Here is a 22638-nt window from a genome sequence, read left to right as displayed (position 1 = left end):
TAGATAACAGTGGTAATAAGCTGTGAGAGTGTGAGAGAGTTCAGAGCACCCCCCCTCCCACCCCCCACCCTGCTTTACAAGGCTATTTTGAGAGCCCTCCCGGTAGCCAATGACACTCAACTGTGTCTATAGATTCCTGGGGTAGATAGGGTTACAGCCCTGACCAGCTGTGGGCTGGCTACCACCATTTTCATCTTTAGTTGTTTTCAGCCTTAGTTGTTTTCAGCCTTAATTGTTTTCAGCCTTAATTGTTTTCAGCCTTAGTATAAATTGTTTTCAGCCGTAGTATATGTTGTTTTCAGCCGTAGTATATGTTGTTTTCAGCCGTAGTATATGTTGTTTTCAGCCGTAGTATATGTTGTTTTCAGCCTTAGTATATGTTGTTTTCAGCCTTAGTATATGTTGTTATCAGCCTTAGTATATGTTGTTTTCAGCCTTAGTATATGTTGTTTTCAGCCTTAGTATATGTTGTTTTCAGCCTTAGTATTTGTATTTTCAGCCTTAGTACAGATTGTTTTCAGGCATAGTTGTTTTCAGCCTTAGTATATGTTGACTGTTTTATGTTGACACACTGTGACTGTTGGAGGCTTTACGTATTTTGAGAAACTGAGTTGACAGATACTGGAATCTTAAGGTACTGTGTTTTGTATTTTGTTTTTGTGTTTGACAAACTGAGTTGACAGATACTGAAAGTTCAATGAGGTACTGTTATGTGTTTACTTTGTCTTGGTACTTTTTAGGTAGCTAAATGACTAACTAGCCTATGGTAAGTGAAAATATATCTGAAGCAGTAGGCTTGAAGTGTTGGCATGAAATCTTAAACTGCCACACATTCCTGTAGGGTAGAGATCCCTCTGGAAGGCTTAGTGGTTTCAAAATCACTCACTGTTTTGCTCGGTTGTACTTTGCGGTGGAGAGTTAGAGATTGACAGTGTGTTTGAGTGTGTGTGTGTGTGGTTTTGTGTGTGTGTGTGTGTGTGTGTGTGTGTGTGTGTGTGTGTGTGTGTGTGTGTGTGTGTGTGTGTGTGTGTGTGTGTGTTATATGAACAGTTTCTACTCCCAAGCCATAAGACTGTTAAATAGTTAACCAAATAGCTACCTGACTATCTGCAATGACTATTTTTACACTGACTCTTTTGACTCATCACTGCTGTTACTGTTTACTATCTATCCTGTTGACTGGTCACTTTATCCCTACCTATATGTACATATCTACCTCAATTACCTCGTACCCCTGCACATGGACTCGTACTGGTACTCTGTGTATATAGCCAAGTTATCATTGACTCAGTACTGGTACTCTGTGTATACAGCCAAGTTATCATTGACTCGGTACTGGTCATCTGTGTATATAGCCAAGTTATCATTGACTCAGTACTGGTACTCTGTGTATACAGCCAAGTTATCATTGACTTGGTAATGTTACTCTGTGTATATAGCCAAGTTATCATTGACTCAGTACTGGTACTCTGTGTATACAGCCAAGTTATCATTGACTCGGTACTGGTACTCTGTGTATACAGCCAAGTTATCATTGACTCGGTACTGGTACTCTGTGTATACAGCCAAGTTATCATTGACTCAGTACTGGTACTCTGTATATACAGCCAAGTTATCATTGACTCGGTACTGGTACTCTGTGTATACAGCCAAGTTATCATTGACTCAGTACTGGTACTCTGTGTATACAGCCAAGTTATCATTGACTCAGTACTGGTACTCTGTGTATACAGCCAAGTTATCATTGACTTGGTAATGTTACTCTGCGTATACAGCCAAGTTATCATTGACTGTAATGTTCACTGGTACTGTTACTCTGTGTATACAGCCAAGTTATCATTGACTTGGTAATGTTACTCTGCGTATACAGCCAAGTTATCATTGACTTGGTAATGTTACTCTGTGTATACAGCCAAGTTATCATTGACTTGGTAATGTTACTCTGTGTATACAGCCAAGTTATTGTTACTCATTGTGGATTTATTCCTTGTGTTATTATCTTTCTATTATTTCTCTTTTTGTCTCTGTGTTGTTGGGAAGGACCTTCAGGAAGCATTTCACTGTCTACACCTGTTGTTTACCAAGGAGTAGAATGTTTTTTACATTTGATTTAGATTTTGTAACTTTTTTTCTGTGCGTGTGTGTCTCATGCCAGCCGTGTGATGTTGGACGTCCTAATAATAGGTGGAGGACCCCATGCCCTGACCCTGGCCACCCTGCTGTCCTGTCCAGACCAGGCCCTGTCCCCACCTCCCCCCAACACAGACATCCTCCAGGGGATCCAGCTCAGCCAGGGCAGGGCCAAGACCAGCCGCTCTAAGAACAAGAGAGGAGGAGCTACTAGTGAGGCTAACTACACTACAGCTCAATGTTTTTACATGAGCTTTTCATAAAGGGCCCAGATGAAGCCTGTTCCCAGACTAAAGAGTGAATGTTTATTAAAAGGACATTTTAGTCAGAGGTTAGACGCAGGCATGATCTGGGTCCAGGAAAACAGACCATCAAGTAGACAGATGTTTTTCCTCACATTTTGGCCTTTCTTTATTTCAGTTAGGAGAGACATTCCTCTCTAATCTCTCTACATATATACTGTAAAGCCTGCTGTTAGTGCTCTCTGTTTGACAGGTCTCTAATGTCTCCCCATCCTCAGGACAACAGCCAGCTGAGGAGCAGGCCGCTCCAGGCCTGGCCCAGACCCAGTCTCTAGACTAAAAAGCAAATCTCCATTGAAAGTGCTTTTTAGTCGAGGTTGAAGGTGTAGGCTTAATTTGAAGTAGACACAGTATAGACTGTATTTTAGTCTCTCCAGTTCACACCATTCTGCTGGTGATGCTGTCTGGTTAACAGGTCTGTAATATCTCCCAGGACAGCAGACAGCCGAGCCAGAGGAGCAGGCCGCTCCAGACCCAGAGTCAGTTTCATCCTGCCCTCCGCTGGCCTTCAGAGTGGTGGACTCATACGGAGCATGGACCTCACTGTGGGAGAGCCAGTTCAGAGCACTCAACATCCCTCACCTTCGCTCACACACCCTGGTGCACACAGACCCACTCAATAAGGTACATCCATCACCTCTGCTCACAAGCCCTGGTGCACACAGACACACACACTCAACAAGGAGATGGTCCCAGCTGTAGGGTTGAATGAATGGTTCCTTCTGGACAACGCGAGTTGAGGTCTCTTCAGTTTTCAATCCAGTCAATTCAGGCAGTGTACTTGTTTTTGCCGATAATGCCTTTGTGTTGGTTCCCCCCAGAGGGCTTTGCAGGAGTTTGTTCTGGAGAAGGATCGGACAGCGGAGCTACACTGCCTCCCTGACCACACCTTTATTCTGGATGAGAACGCCTTCTTCAACGACATGCGCCTGGGCAAGAAGGACAGGAGGAGACTGAGCAGCAGCAGAGGCCTGCAGAAGAGCCTGTACTTTAGCCTGCCAGGCACCAGGCTCAGTGTGGACTTCTACAGGCAGCAGGTCGGAGATGCACGGTGACCGTGGCTTGAGTTGAGTTGAAGTGAAAAGGCACCATACCATGGTTGGGGTGAATTCCATTTCAATTCAGTCAATTCAGGAAGTTAACTGAACTTCCAATTGGAATTGAAATGGAATTGACCCCAACACTGCACCATACTAAACATACTATGTGAGTCCCTCCACTACACCAAATTGTGCAATAACAGTGACGCTTCTCTGTGTGACACAAGTAGGACTTGGGCCTTAACTGGTAGTGACCAACTAACCCTCCTCCTGGAGAGCTACTGGGGTTACAGGCTTTTGTTCCAGACCTGCACTAATACACTTGAAGACTACTAATAATAGTGAATGTGAGTTTAACAGTGAATGCTTGCTATATTGTAGGGTTCATGAACAGCAAGAAAAAGCCAGTGAACCCTTTGGAAATACCTGGATTTCTGCATAAATTGGTCATACAATTTGATCTGATCTTCATCTAGGTCACAACAATAGACAAACACAGTCTGCTTAAACTAATAACACACAAACAATTATAAGATTTCATGTCTTTTTTGAACACACTCTGTAAACATTCACATTCCGGGTGGGAAAAGTATGTGAACCCTTGGATTTAATAACTGGTTGACCCTCCTTTGGCAGCAATAACCTCAACCAAACGTTTTCTGTAGTTGCGGATCAGGCCTGCACAATGAGGAATTTTGGACCATTCCTCTTTACAAAACTGTTTCAGTTCAGCAATATTCTTGGAATGTCTGGTGTGAACTGCTCTCTTGAGGTCATGCCACAGCATCTCAATCGGGTTGAGTTCAGGACTCTGACTGGGACACTCCAGAAGGCGTATTTTCTTCTGTTGAAGCCATTCTGTTGTTGATTTACTTCTGTGTTTTGGGTCGTTGTCCTGTTGCATCAACCACCTTCTTTTGAGCTTCACTTGTCAGACAGAGCCTTACATTCTCCTGCAAAATGTCTTGATAAACTTGGGAATTCATTTTTCCGTCGAAGATAGCAAGCTGTCCAGGCCCTGCGGCAGCAAAACAGCCCCAAACCATGATGCTCCCTCCACCATACTTTACAGTTGGGATGAGGTTTTGATGTTGGTGTGCTGTGTCTTTTTTTCTCCACATATAGTGTTGTGTGTTCCTTCCAAACAACTCAGTTTTAGTTTAATCTGTCCACAGAATATTTTGCCAGAAGTGCAGTGGAACATCCAGGTACCACTTTTGCAAACTTCAGACGTGCAGAAATCTTTTTTTTTTTACAGCAGTGGCTTCTTCCGTGGTGTCCTTCCATGAACATGTAACGCCCTGGCCATAGAGAGGGGTTTTTTGTTCTTTATTTTGGTTAGGCCAGGGTGTTACATTGGGTGGGCGTTCTATGTTCCTTTTTCTATGTTTTGGTATTTCTTTGTTTTGGGCCATGTGTGTGGCTCCCAATCAGGCACAGCTGAAGCTCGTTGCTGCTGATTGGGAGTCACACATAAGGAGCATGTTTTGCCTTTGGGTTTTGTGGGTAATTGTTTCTGTTTTGAGTATTTTCCTAACAGGACTGTTTGCTGTCGTTTTTGTTCATTTTGTAGTGTTCTCTTGTTTTTTGAATTAAAATTCTAATGATGAACACATCCTCTGCTGCACCTTGGTTCCCTCTTCCAGACAGCCGTTACAGAACACCATTCTTGTTTAGTGTTTGACGTATAGTAGACTCCTCAACAGAGATGTTAGCATGTTCCAGAGATTTCTGTAAGTCTTTAGCTGATACTCTAGGATTCTTCTTAACCTCATTGAGCATTCTGCGCTGTGCTCTTGCAGTCATCTTTGCAGGACGGCCACTTCTATGGAGAGTAGCAACAGTGCTGAATTTTCTCCATTTATAGACAATTTGTCTTACCGTGGACTGATGAACATCAAGGCTTTTAGAGATACTTTTGTAACCATTTCCAGCTTCATGCAGGTCAACAACTCTTAATCTTAGGTATTTTGAGATCTCTTTTGTACGAGGCATGGTTCACATCAGACAATGCCTCTTGTGAATAGCAATCTCACATTTTGTGAGTGTTTTTTATAGGACAGGGCAGCTCTAACCAACATCTCCAATCTCGTCTCATTGATTGGACTCCAGGTTAGCCTACTCCTGACTCCAATTATCTTTTGGAGAAGTCATTAACCTAGGGGTTCACATACTTTTTACAACCTACACTGTGAATGTTTAAATTATGTATTCAATATAGACAAGAAAAATACAATAATTTGTGTGTTATTAGATGAAGATCAGATCAAATTGATGACCAGTTTATGTATAAATCCAGGTAATTCCAGAGGGTTCACTGATTTTTTTTCTTGCCACTGTAGTTGTTCATTAAAATCTATGAACTTGTGATATATAATGTAATATGTGTATGCATGTAATCTATTATTAAAATCTATGAACTTGTGATATATAAAGTAATATGTGTACGCATGTAATCTATTAGCCATCAACTCAAATCACCCTGAACAAAATAACTATACAATGACATTACTCTATCCAGGTGGACAAATATGGCCTGGACAGTGTCCTGACAAAGGGCACAGTGGACAGACTGACCCCTGTCATGTCAGAAGGAATTGTGACATCATTCAGGGTGTTCCTTCAGAACGGGGACGTCCTCGAGGCAAGGAGGGTAGTCATGGCGACCGGGCCGACCCGTGCCCAGATGGCCAACATTCCTTTCTGGGTGTCGTCCATAGCGGAGAGCTACCCTGAGGAACGCCTGCAGCACACCGTGCAGCTCATGCACCACCACGCCGCCTCACGGCCAGCACGGCAAAAGGAACCAAGAAGCCAGAACCAGGAACAGGAAGAGAGTTCTTCTTCTTTCTCATCAGGTAGGTTGAGATGAGAATCCTCTGGTATTGAAAGCTATAGAAGTCACACATCTATATAGATGGACCATATGTCTCCACATGATACCGTACAATAATGTCCTCTCCTGGTGTAGAGGTGACATGACATGATACTGTACAATAATGGCCTCTCCTGGTTTAGAGGTGACATGACATGATACTGTGCTATAATGGCCTCTCCTGGTTTAGAGGTGACATGACATGATACTGTGCTATAATGGCCTCTCCTGGTTTAGAGGTGACATGACATGATACTGTGCTATAATGCCCTCTCCTGGTTTAGAGGTGACATGACATGACACTGTACAATAATGCCCTCTCCTGGTTTAGAGGTGACATGACATGACACTGTACAATAATGCCCTCTCCTGGTTTAGAGGTGACATGAGATGATACCGTACTATAATGGCCTCTCCTGGTTTAGAGGTGACATGACATGATACTGTACAATAATGCCCTCTCCTGGTGTAGAGGTGACATGACATGACACTGTGCTATAATGGCCTCTGCTGGTGTAGAGGTGACATGACATGACACTGTACAATAATGCCCTCTCCTGGTGTAGAGGTGACATGACATGACACTGTACAATAATGCCCTCTCCTGGTGTAGAGGTGACATGACATGACACTGTACAATAATGCCCTCTCCTGGTGTAGAGGTGACATGACATGACACTGTACAATAATGCCCTCTCCTGGTGTAGAGGTGACATGACATGACACTGTACAATAATGCCCTCTCCTGGTGTAGAGGTGACATGACATGACACTGTGCCTTCAATGGCCTCTCCTGGTGTTGAGGTGACATGACATGCTGACAAGCCAAAGGCTGCAATACTGTAATATCACACTGTTTGAGTTATCATACGTAGAAATTCACTTATTTACTTAGTACTTAGTCCTCACCATCTTAAATAAACATGCCCCATTCAAAAAAATGTAGAACCAGGAACAGATATAGCCCTTGGTTCTCTCCAGACCTGACTGCCCTTGACGTGCACAAAAACATCCTGTGGCGTTCTGAATTAGCATCGAACAGCCCCCGTGATATACAACTTTTCAGGGAAGTTAGGAACAAATATACACAGGCAGTTAGGAAAGCTAAGGCTAGCTTTTTCAAGCAGAAATTTGCATCCTGTAGCACAAACTCAAAAAAGTTCTGGGCCACTGTAAAGTCCTTGGAGAATAAGAGCACCTCCTCCCAGCTGCCCAGTGCACTGAGGCTAGGAAACAGTGTTACCACCGATAAATCCACTATAATTGAGAATTTCAATAAGAATTTTTCTACGGTTGGCCATGCTTTCCACCTGGCCACGCTCAAGGTCCTAAACGATATCATAACCGTCATCGATAAGAGACATTACCTGGCTAAGGCTTTCGACTCTGTCAATCACAACATTCTTATTGGCAGACTCAACTGCCTTGGTTTCTCAAATGAATGCCTCGCCTGGATCACCAACTACTTCTCTAATAGAGGTCAGTATTTCAAATCGGAGGACCTGTTGTCTGGACCTCTGGCGGTCTCTATTGGGGTGCCACAGGGTTCAATTCTTGGGCCGACTCTCTTCTCTGTATACATCAATGATGTCGCTCTTGTTGCTGGTGATTCTTTGATCCACCTCTACGCAGACAACACCATTCTGTATACCTCTGGCCCTTCTTTGGACACTGTGTTAACTAACCTCCAGATGAGCTTCACTGCCATACAACTCTCCTTCCGTGGTCTCCAACTGCTCTTGAATGCAAGTAAAACTAAATGCATTCTCTTCAACCGATCGCTGCCTGCACCTGCCTGCCTGTCCAGCATCACTTCTCTGGACAGTTCTGACTTAGAATATGTGGACAACTACAAATACCTAGGTGTCTTGTTAGACTGTAAACTCTCCTTCCAGACTCACATTAAACATCTCCAATCCAAAGTTAAATCTAGAATCGGCTTCCTATTTCGCAACAAGGCATCCTTCACTCATGCTGCCAAACATACCCTCGTAAAACTGACCATCATACCGATCCTCGACTTAGCCTCCTCCTCCTCGACTTAGCGACCTGTACGCTCTTGTTGGCTGGCCCTCGCTTCATACTCGTCGCCAAACCCACTGGCTCCAGGTCATCTACAAGTCTCTGCTAGGTAAAGCCCCGCCTTATCTCAGCTCACTGGTCACCATAGCAGCACCCACCCGTAGCACACGCTCCAGCGGGTATATCTCACTGGTCACCCCCAAAGCCAATTCTTCCTTTGGCCGCCTCTCCTTCCAGTTCTCTGCTGCCAATGACTGGAACGAATTGCAAAAATCACTAAAGCTGGAGACTCTAACCTCACAGATCACTGCACCTGTACATAGCTCATCTGTAAATAGCCCATCTAATCTACCTCATCCCCATACTGTATTTATTTATTTATCTTGCTCCTTGCACCCCAGTATCTCTACTTGCATATTCATCTTCTGCACATTCTACCATTCCAGTGTTTAATTGCTATATTGTAATTACTTCACCACCATGGCCTATTTATTGCCTTACCTCTCTTATCCTACCTCATTTGCACATGTTGTATATAGATTTTTCTACTGTATTATTGATTGTATGTTTGTTTTACTCCATGTGTAACTCTGTGTTGTTGTATGTGTCGAACTGCTTTGCTTTATCTTGGCCAGGTCGCAGTTGCAAATGAGAACTTGTTCTCAACTAGCCTACCTGGTTAAATAAAGGTGAAATAAACAAATAAAAAAAATATTTGTGTTGGACAATCTGTTCCTGTTAAGAGTCAGTGTGGTGTCAATATCTCTGTCTCCATCCAGCAGGTCCCTGCATGGTGTCACTAACTCTGTCTCCATCCAGCAGGTCCCTATGTGGTGTGTGAGCCTGGCCAGAGGGTGGTGGTGGTTGGTGGAGGCCTGACCAGCGCTCACATCATCTCCATCGCTCTGCAGCAAGGAGCCAGTCATGTGACCTGGGTGATGCGTAAACACTTACAGGTCTGTTTCTGTTTAGATCTATGGCCATGTCCCAGTTATCTTTCCTTCCTCCTGAAGTGGAAACTTGTTAGTTCTGGGAATTATCACATAGAAACTTCATTTGGAAGATCAAGGAGGTTTTAACATGCTTTTAAATTTGTAGCACAAACCATTGTTTTGAAAATCATGGTGAAAGTGGCCATTTTAGACGTATACATGCCTCCTGTAAGACCCTATGATCTGTGAACCGTACATGATACAGACAACATCTTGGTGTCATTACACTCTTCATAGAGTACTCTAGAATATGGGGTATTTATATATGTATTTAATATAGTATGTCTATATTGTTTAATACAATTTTACACATGAATTTATTCAACATTAAAACTAATAATATGAATAAGTACCCTCAGAAGTACCCTTTTTGATTTTGTTCACTTTTAGACATATTGTTTTAAACAATATAGTCTAGAAGTACATCGCATTTCCAGAGTGCCCCCCCCCCCCCTCCACTGAAGCAGTTTGATGTTAAGAGACTGTTATAGTCAGACCACCATGATCTCCAACCCCAAACCCCTCTGCCTCGGTCCTCTCCCCCAGCTGAAGCAGTTTGACGTGGGTGACGTGGAAAGCCTGGTGGGGCGGTACTCCCATGTGGAGCATGGCATCAAGATGGACGGCCTGGCCTACTTGCGCCAGTTCTACAACGAGAGCAGCGTCCATAAGAGACTGGCCATGATCAGACAGGCCAGGAAGGGAGGGGCAGTTACACCTGAGGCCTACGCAGCTCTGCAGCCCTACATCCAGAATGGACAGCTGGCTGTCCGAGCATACTGCCAGGTACAGAAATAACAATACTATTGTAATACTACTGGTCAGAAGAATACTGCTAGGTAAATAGATATCAATAATATTAATACTACTGCGACCCCCAGGCACACACAACCTCTGTCCACCCTCTCTACTGCGACCCCCAGGCACACACAACCTCTGTCCACCCTCTCTACTGCGATCCCCCCAGGCACACACAATCTCTGTCCACCCTCTCTACTGTGACCCCCAGGCACACACAACCTCTGTCCCCCCTCTCTACTGCGACCCCCAGGCACACACAACCTCTGTCCACCCTCTCTACTGCGACCCCCAGGCACACACAACCTCTGTCCACCCTCTCTACTGCGACCCCCAGGCACACACAACCTCTGTCCACCCTCTCTACTGTGACCCCCAGGCACACACAACCTCTGTTCACCCTCTCTACTGCGACCCCCAGGCACACACAACCTCTGTCCACCCTCTCTACTGCGACCCCCAGGCACACACAACCTCTGTCCACCCTCTCTACTGCGACCCCCAGGCACACACAACCTCTGTCCACCCTCTCTACTGCGACCCCCAGGCACACACAACCTCTGTCCACCCTCTCTACTGTGACCCCCAGGCACACACAACCTCTGTTCACCCTCTCTACTGCGACCCCCAGGCACACACAACCTCTGTTCACCCTCTCTACTGCGACCCCCAGGCACACACAACCTCTGTCCACCCTCTCTACTGTGACCCCCAGGCACACACAACCTCTGTCCACCCTCTCTACTGCGACCCCCAGGCGCACACAGCCTGGGGGTCACAGTAGAGAGGGTGAACAGAGGTTGTGTGTGCCTGGGGGTCACAGTAGAGAACTAACATTTTGAAACATAAAACAATACAATCTGGTGAAAGAGAGAAAGTAGAGCCAAGGTATTCATGGTGAACAGTGGTTATGGATTCATGACCTGTTGTGTTCTACAGGTGACTGAAGCTAAGTGGTGCTATGAAAGCCAGGTGTGGAGACTGTCACTGTGTGGACAGAATGGCTGTGAGACTTGGACTGGGGACAGGATATGGCTGGCTACAGGCTGCAAACTGGACGTCAACCAAGACCCTATGCTCTCTTCTGTCATCAAGGAATTCCCTATTCAGGTGTGCTGCTATCATATCATATCTCAACCTCTGCACAAAATGACTATGCTACTATACTATACTACAGTGGTGTAAAGTACTTAAGTAAAAATACTTTAAAGTACTACTTAAGTCATTTTTTGGTGTATCGGTACTTTACTTTACTATTTGTTTTTTTACTACTTTTACTTTTACTTCACTACATTCCTGAAGAAAATATTGTACTTTTTACTCCATACATTTTCCTTGACACCCAAAAGTACTTGTTACATTTTTAATGCTTAGTAGGACAGGAAAATAGTCCAATTCACACACTTATCAACATAACATCCCTGGTCATCCCTACTGTCTCTGATCTGGTGGACTCACTAAACAGAGAACATCCCTGGTCATCCCTACTGTCTCTGATCTGGAGGACTCACTAAACAGAGAACATCCCTGGTCATCCCTACTGTCTCTGATCTGGTGGACTCACTAAACAGAGAACATCCCTGGTCATCCCTACTGTCTCTGATCTGGAGGACTCACTAAACAGAGAACATCCCTGGTCATCCCTTCTACCTCTGATCTGGAGGACTCACTAAGCAGAGAACATCCCTGGTCATCCCTACTGCCTCTGATCTGGAGGACTCACTAAACAGAGAACATCCCTGGTCATCCCTACTGTCTCTGATCTGGTGGACTCACTAAACAGAGAACATCCCTGGTCATCCCTACTGTCTCTGATCTGGAGGACTCACTAAACAGAGAACATCCCTGGTCATCCCTTCTACCTCTGATCTGGAGGACTCACTAAGCAGAGAACATCCCTGGTCATCCCTACTGCCTCTGATCTGGAGGACTCACTAAACAGAGAACATCCCTGGTCATCTCTTCTGCCTCTGATCTGGAGGACTCACTAAACAGAGAACATCCATGGTCATCCCTACTGCCTCTGATCTGGAGGACTCACTAAACAGAGAACATCCCTGGTCATCCCTACTGTCTCTGATCTGGAGGACTCACTAAACAGAGAACATCCCTGGTCATCCCTACTGCCTCTGATCTGGAGGACTCACTAAACAGAGAACATCCCTGGTCATCCCTACTGTCTCTGATCTGGAGGACTCACTAAGCAGAGAACATCCCTGGTCATCCCTACTGTCTCTGATCTGGAGGACTCACTAAACAGAGAACATCCCTGGTCATCCCTACTGTCTCTGATCTGGAGGACTCAGTAAACAGAGAACATCCCTGGTCATCCCTACTGCTACTACTATACTATACTACAGTAGTGTAAAGTACTTAAGTAAAAACACTATAAAGTACTACTTAAGTCATTTTTTGGTGTATCTGTACTTTACTTTACTATTTATATTTTTTTTTACTACTTTTACTTTTACTTCACTACATTCCTTAAGAAAATATTGTACTTTTTACTCCATACATTTTCCTTGACACCCAAAAGTACTTGTTACATTTTTAATGCTTAGTAGGACAGGAAAATAGTCCAATTCACACACTTATCAACATAACATCCCTGGTCATCCCTACTGTCTCTGATCTGGTGGACTCACTAAACAGAGAACATCCCTTGTCATCCCTACTGCCTCTGATCTGGAGGACTCACTAAACAGAGAACATCCCTGGTCATCCCTACTGTCTCTGATCTGGAGGACTCACTAAACAGAGAACATCCCTGGTCATCCCTACTGTCTCTGATCTGGAGGACTCACTAAACAGAGAACATCCCTTGTCATCCCTACTGCCTCTGATCTGGAGGACTCACTAAACAGAGAACATCCCTGGTCATCCCTACTGTCTCTGATCTGGAGGACTCACTAAACAGAGAACATCCCTGGTCATCCCTACTGTCTCTGATCTGGAGGACTCACTAAACAGAGAACATCCCTGGTCATCCCTACTGTCTCTGATCTGGAGGACTCACTAAACAGAGAACATCCATGGTCATCCCTTCTGCCTCTGATCTGGTGGACTCACTAAACAGAGAACATCCCTGGTCATCCCCGGCCTCTGATCTGGCAGACTCACTAAACACACATGCTTTGTTTGTAAATTATGACTGAATGTTGGACAAGAAAATGGTGCCATCTGTTTGCTTAATATAAGGAATTTAAAATGGTTTATACTTTTACTCTTGATACTTTAGTACATTTAAAACAAATACTTTTATACTTTTACTCAAGTTTATTTTACTGGGTGTCTTTTACTTTTACTTGAGTCATTTTCTATTAAGGTATCTTTACTTTTACTTAAGTATGATAGTTGGGTACTTTTTCCACCACTGCTATACTACTATACTATACTACACCACAATACCACTATACTACTACACTACAGGCTTCTACTATACTACTATACTATAGGATACTACTATACTATACTACAGGATACTACTATACCATGCTACTATACTATAGGATACTACTATACTATACTATGGGGTGCTACCATACTATACTACTGTACTATCGGCTGCTAAGATGCTATGTTAATACACTATAGGCTACTACTATACTATACTACTATAATATAGGCTAATACTATACTACTATACTATAGGCTACTACAATACTATACTACTATGCTATAGGCTACTACTATACTATACTACTATACTACAGGCAACTACTATACTGCTATATGCAACCGCTATACCATAGGCTACTACTCTACTATACTACTATACTATAGGCTACTGCTATGCTATGATTCTCTACTATATTACTATAGGCTGCTATTATACTATAGGCTACTACTACACGACAATACTACCATACTACTATACTGTAGGCTACTACTGTACTACTATACTACACTGCTATAGGCTACTGCTATACTATAGGCTACTACTATACTACACTGCAATACTACTATACTACTATACTATAATGTTGGTTACTACTATACTGCTATATGCTACTACTATACTATACTACAACGCTATAGGTTATTACTATACTACTACAGGCTACTACTATACTATACTACCATAGGCTAAAACTATACTACTATACTACACTACTATACTATTAATAGGCTACTACTATACCATACCACTATAATATAGGCTACTACTATACTACACTACTATACTACTATAGGCTACTACTATACTATAGGCTACTACTATACTATACTACTATACTATACTAATATAGGCTACTACTATACTATACTACTATAGGCTACTACTATAATATAGGCTACTACTGTACTATACTACTATACTATACTAATATAGGCTACTACTTTACTATACTGCTATACTATACTAATAAAGGCTACTACTATATTCTACCACTATAGGCTACTACTATACTATACCACAATACTATACTACTATAGGCTACTACTATACTATACTACTATGGGCTACTACTATACTATACTACTATAGGCTACTACTATACTATAATTTGGGCAACTACTATACTATGCTACTATACTATACTACTATAGCCCACTACTATACTATATCCTACTATACCATACTATACTACTATAGCCCACTACTATACTATATCCTACTATACCATACTATACTACTATAGGCTACTACTATAGGCTACTACTATGCTGTAGGCTACTACTATATGGCAATACTATACTACTATAGGCTACTACTATACTATACTACTATACTATAGGCTACTACTATACTATGCTACTATACTATACCATACTACTATACTATACTATAGGCTACAACTGTACTATACCATACTATACAACTGTACTATACAATTATACTAGTTGAATATACTACTATAGGATACTACTATACTATGGGCTAAAACTATACTAGTATACTATACTACTATACTATTAACAGGCTACTACTATAATACTATAGGCTGCTAATTTAATATTAAACTATAGGCTACTACAATACTACTATACTATAGGCTGCCACTATACTATACTACTATGCTATACTACTATACTGCTATACACCTATACTATACTACTATACTGTAGGCTCCTACTATACTCTAATACTATAGGCTACTACTATACTACTATACTGTAGGCTCCTACTATACTATAATACTATAGGCTATTACTATACTACTATACTATAGGCTCCTACTATACTATACTACTGTAGGCTACTACTATACTATACTACTATAGGCTACTACTATACTATACTACTATAATATTGGCTGCTACTATACTACTATAGACTACTACTATATTATACTACTATACTATGTTATACTACTATACTACAGTTACCTGCATTTGATCCAAGTCTAATTACAACGTGTCGCAATTTAAGGTCCTGGATGGCTGGCCTTGTATATCTGAAAGCTTGCAGTGGGCTCCAGGATGTCCTCTGTACCTGATGGGACAGTACACAGCACTTCAGGTATATTGATATGTTTTGCTAATCACACAATGAAAACATTTTGTAGAAAATAATAGAATGGAATGTCAGAGGGAAAATATTTCATTCATATTGCTGGGAATTTGTCAAAGCATTGACAGACACATGTAATGAAAAAATGCCCATATGGATTACAATAAAAGTAGCTTTTATGGGTTTTGTAGGGGTGGAATGATAACCCAATTGAGTGTTGGCAAAAACGCAGCAGAGGAGGGATAGCCTTTTGATATATTTATAAACTTGTATTTTCTTTAGTCTTTCAAGGCCGCAATATAGGCAGCAAAAACCTACTAAATATGGCTTGGAAAGTAGACCTATGTGAGAATCTCTTTTGTAGGGTACTTGTCGATAGAGAGTTAGAGAGAGAGTTGGTTATGTAACACTGTACAGTGTGACTCAGCTGGATTCCCTTTGTTGTCACAAACAGGTTGGTCCACACGCGCTGAATCTGGCAGGAGGACAGGCTGCAAGTGCGCGCATCGCGAAGGACATAATATTCCAGCACAGCCAGAGTGGTGACGGAGGGACAGGGACACAAACCACCGTGGAGAGAGCACACACCGAAGAATACATTCAACAGATGCACGGGCTGATGTGGTTATGATTAAAGACCTTAGCGCAAATAATGTTTTGATGTCAAAGGGAGATTTACGCAGCGATAGATCATGGATTCAGCTGCCTTCCTAGCTGAGAATAAACTACACCCCACCCCTTCCTAGCTCAGAATAAACGACCCCCCTTCCTAATAAACTACACCTCACCCCTTCCTATGTGAGAATAAACTAACCCCCCTCGTTTTTAATTCAAACTAATCCCTTGCGGTCAAGCCACGCCCTTCATGTCCGTACATGCGCAACAGATGCAGTGTTGGCCACCGCGACAACAACATGACTGCGCTTGGAAGATGATAGGCTCCTAATGATAGGCTTGTAATGATGATAGGCTTCTAATTTTGTTGTTGCCAACACACTGGGAGGATTTGATAGCCTACATTACGTGCTTGCGTGATTGTAGTTGATATTCGGAGTAAATGAGTCTTGTTGAGTCCACATCCAACTTCTGCCAGGTTAGTGACATTGAGTTTCATGTATCAAAGTAAACTCCACTCCACGGAGAAGGAAGTTTTTCTTCACCATGGAGTGGAGTTTAGTCCGCTAAACTTAATTTATCGTAGCTAGAGACTGATGCTGTTATTGATCTGTCATGTTGTCTTTTTACTCCATATTATGCCAATAAAAGTCTTAGCAAAATAAGAAATATTGTAACATCTAATAACAAACACTCGTTATGGTGTTTGGTATTGACGTGATGTTTTGTATTGACGTTGAACATCAACGGTGGGTATTTGAAGGCTTAGGCTATATATTCAATGCAGTTATTTTTCCTTTTCTCTTCAGTATTTTTGTTCAAGTGTACCATAATAAATAAGGTACTACTAGTAAATAACCCTATCCTCTACAATGAGGATAAGAAGAGTTGTGAAGACAGTTTTGAGTGTGGAGCAGGTAGAAGGTGTGGGAGCCCATGTCCGCAGAAGCGTAGGAAGAAAGGAGGTGAGTTACTGTCATACTGTCTGTCTTACATCTGCCTAGTTTATCATGTTTAATAATATCCTTTTAAAATACCAAACTAAAGCACATATTATGACGTGGTAGGCTGATATCTTGTCCATCCATTTATTAAAATACCAAACTAAAGCACATATTATGACATGGTAGGCTGATATCTTGTCCATCCATTTATTAAAATACCAAACTAAAGCACATATTATGACGTGGTAGGCTGATATCTTGTCCATCCATTTATTTCAGCTGATTAACCTGGATCCTTTCTTGATGTTGGATGAGTTCAAAGTCAAAAAGCCATCTGGCTTCCCTGATCACCCCCACAGAGGCTTTGAGACTGTGAGTAGGCTATCTATCCTCTCTCTCTCTCTCTCTCTCTATTCTGTCTCTCTCTGCCTCTGTCTGTCAAGCTAGCGCGATGCAGCATCTATACTGTCTCAATCTGGAGTGATACAATGTTGTGTTCTGACTGAACCCCTGGCAGATCGGACCTTCATGTGGAATAACAGGTTCATATGAGGCCGTTGAGGGAGGGTGAGGCACGTACACCATTAATGATGAGGGAGGGTGAGGTACATACACCATTAATGATGAGGGAGGGTGAGGTACATACACCATTAACGATGAGAGAGGGTGAGGCACGTACACCATTAATGAGGCACATACACCATTAACGATGAGAGAGGGTGAGGCACGTACACCATTAATGATGAGGGAAGGTGAGGTACATACACCATTAATGATGAGGGAGGGTGAGGTACATACACCATTAATGATGAGGGAGGGTGAGGTACATACACCATTAATGATGAGGGAGGGTGAGGTACATACACCATTAATGATGAGGGAGGGTGAGGTACATACACCATTAATGATGAGGGAGGGTGAGGTACATACACCATTAATGATGAGGGAGGGTGTGGCACACATACACCATTAATGATGAGGGAGGGTGAGGTACATACACCATTAATGAGGCACATACACCATTAACGATGAGAGAGGGTGAGGCACGTACACCATTAATGATGAGGGAGGGTGTGGCACATACACCATTAATGATGAGGGAGGGAGGGTGAGGCACATACACCATTAATGATGAAGGAGGGTGAGGCACATACACCATTAATGATGAGGGAAGGAGGGTGTGGCACATACACCATTCATGATGAGGGAGGGTGAGGCACATACACCATTAATGATCGAGGGAAGGAGGGTGTGAAACATACACCATTAATGATGAGGGAGGGAGGGTGTGGCACATACACCATTAATGATAAGGGAGGGTGAGGCACATACACCATTCATGATGAGGGAGGGTGTGGCACATACACCATTAATGATGAGGGAGGGAGGGTGTGGCACATACACCATTAATGATAAGGGAGGGTGAGGCACATACACCATTCATGATGAGGGAGGGTGTGGCACATACACCATTAATGATGAGGGAGGGTGAGACACATACACCATTAATGATGAGGGAGGGTGAGGCACGTACACCATTAATGATGTGGGAGGGTGAGGCATGTACACCATTAATGATGTGGGAGGGTGAGGCACGTACACCATTAATGATGTGGGAGGGTGTGGCACACATACACCATTAATGATGAGGGAGGGTGTGGCACACATACACCATTAATGATGAGGAAGGGTGAGGCACATACACCATTAATGATGAGGGAGGGTGAGGTACATACACCATTAATGAGGCACATACACCATTAATGATGAGAGAGGGTGAGGTACATACACCATTAATGAGGCACATACACCATTAATGATGAGGGAGGGTGAGGGACATACACCATTAATGATGAGGGAGGGTGAGGCACATACACCAATATTGAGGAGGTAGGGTGAGGCACATACCCCATTAATGATGAGGGGGGGTGAGGCACATACCCCAATATTGAGGAGGTAGGGTGAGGCACGTACCCCAATATTGAGGAGGCTGGGTGAGGCACATACCCCATTAATGATGAGGGAGGGTGAGGCACATACCCCAATATTGAGGAGGTAGGGTGAGGCACATACCCCATTAATGATGAGGGAGGGTGAGGCACATACCCCATTAATGATGAGGGGGGTGAGGCACATACCCCAATATTGAGGAGGTAGGGTGGGGCACATACCCCAATATTGAGGAGGTAGGGTGAGGCACATACCCCATTAATGATGAGGGAGGGTGAGGCTCATACACCCTTAGTGATGAGGGAGGGTAAGGCACATACACCATTAATGCACTTCCTGCTAACGCCAGCAGATGGCACTAACAGGCCTACTGTCGTGTAAGCCTCGTCCAGAGAAAGCTTCTCATTAGGTTTGTTATACATAGCATTAGCTTGCTTTTGGATACTGGGGTTTGAATGAAAACCCACCAATATCACATATTTAGACAGAGGGGAGGAGGGAAATTAAACTTCTGCTTTGGAAGTGGTGTTGGTGAATCACGGTTTCCTCAACCATAAAGGCGATGGTCCACAGTGGGAATTTATAGAGTCAAAACAAGTGTTTTTAATAGAAAAGTCTTGGCCTGTGTTTGATACTGTAGATACATGTGTAACCTAACATAGCGTCTATCATGGCCCAGACCAGATGAGGCCATAGGCCCAGCTGATACTGTAGATACATGTGTAACCTAGCCTAGTGTCCACCATGGCCCAGACCAGATGAGGCCATAGGCCCAGCTGATACTGTAGATACATGTTCCAAGCTGTATCATGCAATCACTTTTTTTTTTTTTTTTTTGCTATTCCTTAGGGATATGCATCATTTGTTTGATATTTTGCCTAATGTATGTGTTTTCTCCTACTGAAACCATAGCCACTATCAAAAAAAGTGCTGCACCTGTATAACACTAATTTAAATAATTATGAATAGATCCACCATTGAGCACAAAAACAACACTTGTTACAGAATATTTTACATAAAAATAACATCTGTCAGACAAACCATGCCTGACAACATGATCCAATAAGACAGAAAAATAGAAGAACATTTAAAGGCTGTGGACATTGTGAACTGCCTAGTGTCCACCATGGCCCAGACCAGATGAGGCCATAGGCCCAGCTGATACTGTATATGTGTAGCTTAGTGTCCAACTGGCCGTGGACTGGACCAGACCTGACGGGGGCGGGGCTGAAGCGCCCACGGCCCAGCATGCCATGCAGCAGGTGTGTTGGCTCACGGTTACATCTCAGAGCTCATAGCCACGTGCGCTGCCAGATCAGAGAGAGGCTCTCGCCCCCCTGGCTGGAGGTTTGGAAGCCTCTCTGAGAGACAGATGTTTACCTCTAACCTCTATAGCTTTCTCCTTTCTGTCCATTTTGACCTCAGTCCATGTGGCAGTGGAATGGACACGGAGTGAACACGTGCTCTTGTCTGTCCTGCTCAACGGACACTGCATTACACACACGCACACACACACTGTACATATTTAATCTGTTAGACTTGCATGAGGAAAATATGAAGTTAATTATTTACCATACTATGTTTTCCAGTCGTACAAGCTTTATGATGAGATTTCCTTCCGAAACCATTCATGTTTACAACTGAGATTCATTCATCTCTTTCCTAACCTCATCCTCAATTGGCAAAGACTTAGAGAAAGTTGTTTTCCACTTCTCTAGACATGGTTGGTATTTGGGAGAGGGACAACTGCAGAGCACAGTTAATGTTTTGTTTTGCCTCTCAGCTGTTATATAAAATCAGCAATGGCTCATCTATGGGTTTGAGAATATATTTGGATCTATTTTGTCTTTGTTTAGGTGACCTACATTTTGAAAGGCGTTTCAGCCCATGAGGATTTCTGTTGCCACTCTGGACTACTGAAACCAGGGGATTTACAGGTAGAGAAACATCTTGTGACAATACTGTATGTAGGTTCCTACTCTTCACCATACTCCCACCAGAACCAATGAAGCATCGTGCCTTCAGGGCATTTCCTGTGTTTTTCCCATGCAGCAGTCGTAAAGCTGTTGTCCCTGGTCAGTCAGTCAGCATCAACCAGGGAGTGGTTTAAAAGGCACTAATGCCACTGGCATTAAACAAAGCATGTTTGTCCATGTATGCTAATGATTCAACCATATCCGCATCAGAAACCACAGCTAGTGAAGTCACTGAAACCCTTAAAGAGTTGCAGTCTGTTGTGAAATGGGTGGCCAGTAATAAACTAGTCCTGAACATCTCTAAAACTAAGAGCATTGTATTTGGTACAAATCATTCCTTAAGTTCTAGACCTCAGCTGAATCTGGTAATGAATGGTGTGGCTGTTGAACAAGTTGAGGTGACTAAATTATGTCATGTTTTGTGTGTACCCAGGAAGAGTAGCTGCTTCTTTTGCAACAGCTAATGGGGATCCTAATAAAATACCAAAATCCTACTACAAGAGACTTGGTGTGTGTGCGTGCGACAGCGAGAGAGAGCCAAACACCATTGGGGGGGGTGCTGGAGCTACTAACCCAGGGCAGACGGGTTTCCTCACAGTGGAACAGGAGGGGAAAGCTGCTGACAAAACGTGAAGTGTTATTGCTCAATTAGCTTCCCACAGCAACGCTGCATCACCCTTAGGGCACTGAAAAGTTGCATCAGAAATGGCTCCCTATTCCCTATATAGTGCACTACTTTTGGCTAAAACCCCTATTCCCTGAGCCCTTATTCTCTAGACCAGGGGTACTCAACTCTTACCCTACGAGGTCCGGAGCCTGCTGGTTTTTTGTTTTACCTGATAATGAATTGCACACTCCTGGTTTCCCAGGACTAAATCAGTCCCTGATTAGAGGGGACAATGAGAACATGCAGTGGAACTGGCTTCGAGGTCCAACGTTGAGTTGGAGGGCTCTAGACCCTATTTAGTGCACAGCTTAGCCCCTAGACCAAAAGTAGTAGCAGTCATTTTGAACACAACCTTCCAGTGTGTTATTTTGATGTTAGCGGAGCTTTGAGAAGAACAATGGACATCCACTAGGTACATATCACAGCAGTGGGGAAGATGGACATCCACTAGGTACATATCACAGCAGTGGGGAAGATGGACATCCACTAGGTACATATCACAGCAGTGGGGAAGATGGACATCCACTAGGTACATATCACAGCAGTGGGGAAGATGGACATCCACTAGGTACATATCACAGCAGTGGGGAAGATGGACATCCACTAGGTACATATCACAGCAGTGGGGAAGATGGACATCCACTAGGTACATATCACAGCAGTGGGGAAGATGGACATCCACTAGGTACATATCACAGCAGTGGGGAAGATGGACATCCACTAGGTACATATCACAGTAGTGGGGAAGATGGACATCCACTAGGTACATATCACAGCAGTGGGGAAGATGGACATCCACTAGGTACATATCACAGCAGTGGGGAAGATGGACATCCACTAGGTACATATCACAGCAGTGGGGAAGATGGACA

At 43.3% G+C, this 22638-nt stretch overlaps 2 protein-coding genes across 8 annotated transcripts in view; both read left to right on the top strand.

Annotated features, from left to right (window-relative positions):
• The first annotated feature begins 157 nt into the window (after positions 1 to 157).
• LOC123727911 (uncharacterized) lies at positions 158 to 16354 on the top strand. 3 transcript variants are annotated; one of them, XM_045698296.1, is made up of 10 exons: positions 158 to 634; positions 2156 to 2343; positions 2866 to 3056; positions 3254 to 3469; positions 5994 to 6330; positions 9192 to 9325; positions 9908 to 10147; positions 11099 to 11269; positions 15534 to 15623; positions 16069 to 16354. In XM_045698296.1, the coding sequence occupies exons 2-10, from the start codon at positions 2163 to 2165 to the stop codon at positions 16243 to 16245; spliced, it is 1737 nt and encodes a 578-aa protein (XP_045554252.1). In that variant the 5' UTR covers positions 158 to 634; positions 2156 to 2162; the 3' UTR covers positions 16246 to 16354. The 3 variants fall into 3 exon arrangements, with proteins under 3 accessions (XP_045554252.1, XP_045554250.1, XP_045554251.1); XM_045698294.1 differs by having other exon boundaries at positions 9189 to 9325; XM_045698295.1 differs by lacking the exon at positions 158 to 634 and adding an exon at positions 650 to 766 and having other exon boundaries at positions 9189 to 9325.
• Positions 16355 to 16507: 153 nt separating this feature from the next.
• Positions 16508 to 22638, top strand: part of LOC106609068 (pirin) — a 20190-nt gene continuing 14059 nt past the window's right edge. For 2 of the 5 annotated variants that reach the window (XM_045698298.1, XM_045698297.1), the window contains exons 1-4: positions 16508 to 16707; positions 17039 to 17194; positions 17453 to 17545; positions 20980 to 21060. In XM_045698298.1, the coding sequence (XP_045554254.1) occupies positions 17102 to 17194; positions 17453 to 17545; positions 20980 to 21060 (267 nt within the window). In that variant the 5' untranslated portion in view covers positions 16508 to 16707; positions 17039 to 17101. The remainder of the gene's footprint in view (positions 16708 to 17038; positions 17195 to 17452; positions 17546 to 20979; positions 21061 to 22638) is intronic. The other 3 variants (XM_045698301.1, XM_045698300.1, XM_045698302.1) reach the window with 3 other exon arrangements.

Source organism: Salmo salar, chromosome ssa16 (assembly GCF_905237065.1).
Source record: "Salmo salar chromosome ssa16, Ssal_v3.1, whole genome shotgun sequence".
In the NCBI taxonomy this organism is placed as follows: domain Eukaryota; kingdom Metazoa; phylum Chordata; class Actinopteri; order Salmoniformes; family Salmonidae; genus Salmo; species Salmo salar.
The sequence above is the reverse complement of the archived record's forward strand: the minus strand, read 5'-3'. Positions and strand labels throughout refer to the sequence as shown.

Bases quoted from the DNA above. Each gene is read 5' to 3' on its own strand.
- LOC123727911 (XM_045698294.1), top strand. From the start codon at position 2,163: ATGTTGGACGTCCTAATAATAGGTGGAGGACCCCATGCCCTGACCCTG. The intron at 6,331-9,188 runs GTAGGTTGAGAT...GTCTCCATCCAG, and splicing joins TTCTTCTTCTTTCTCATCAG to CAGGTCCCTATGTGGTGTGT. The intron at 11,270-15,533 runs GTGTGCTGCTAT...TCGCAATTTAAG, and splicing joins TCAAGGAATTCCCTATTCAG to GTCCTGGATGGCTGGCCTTG.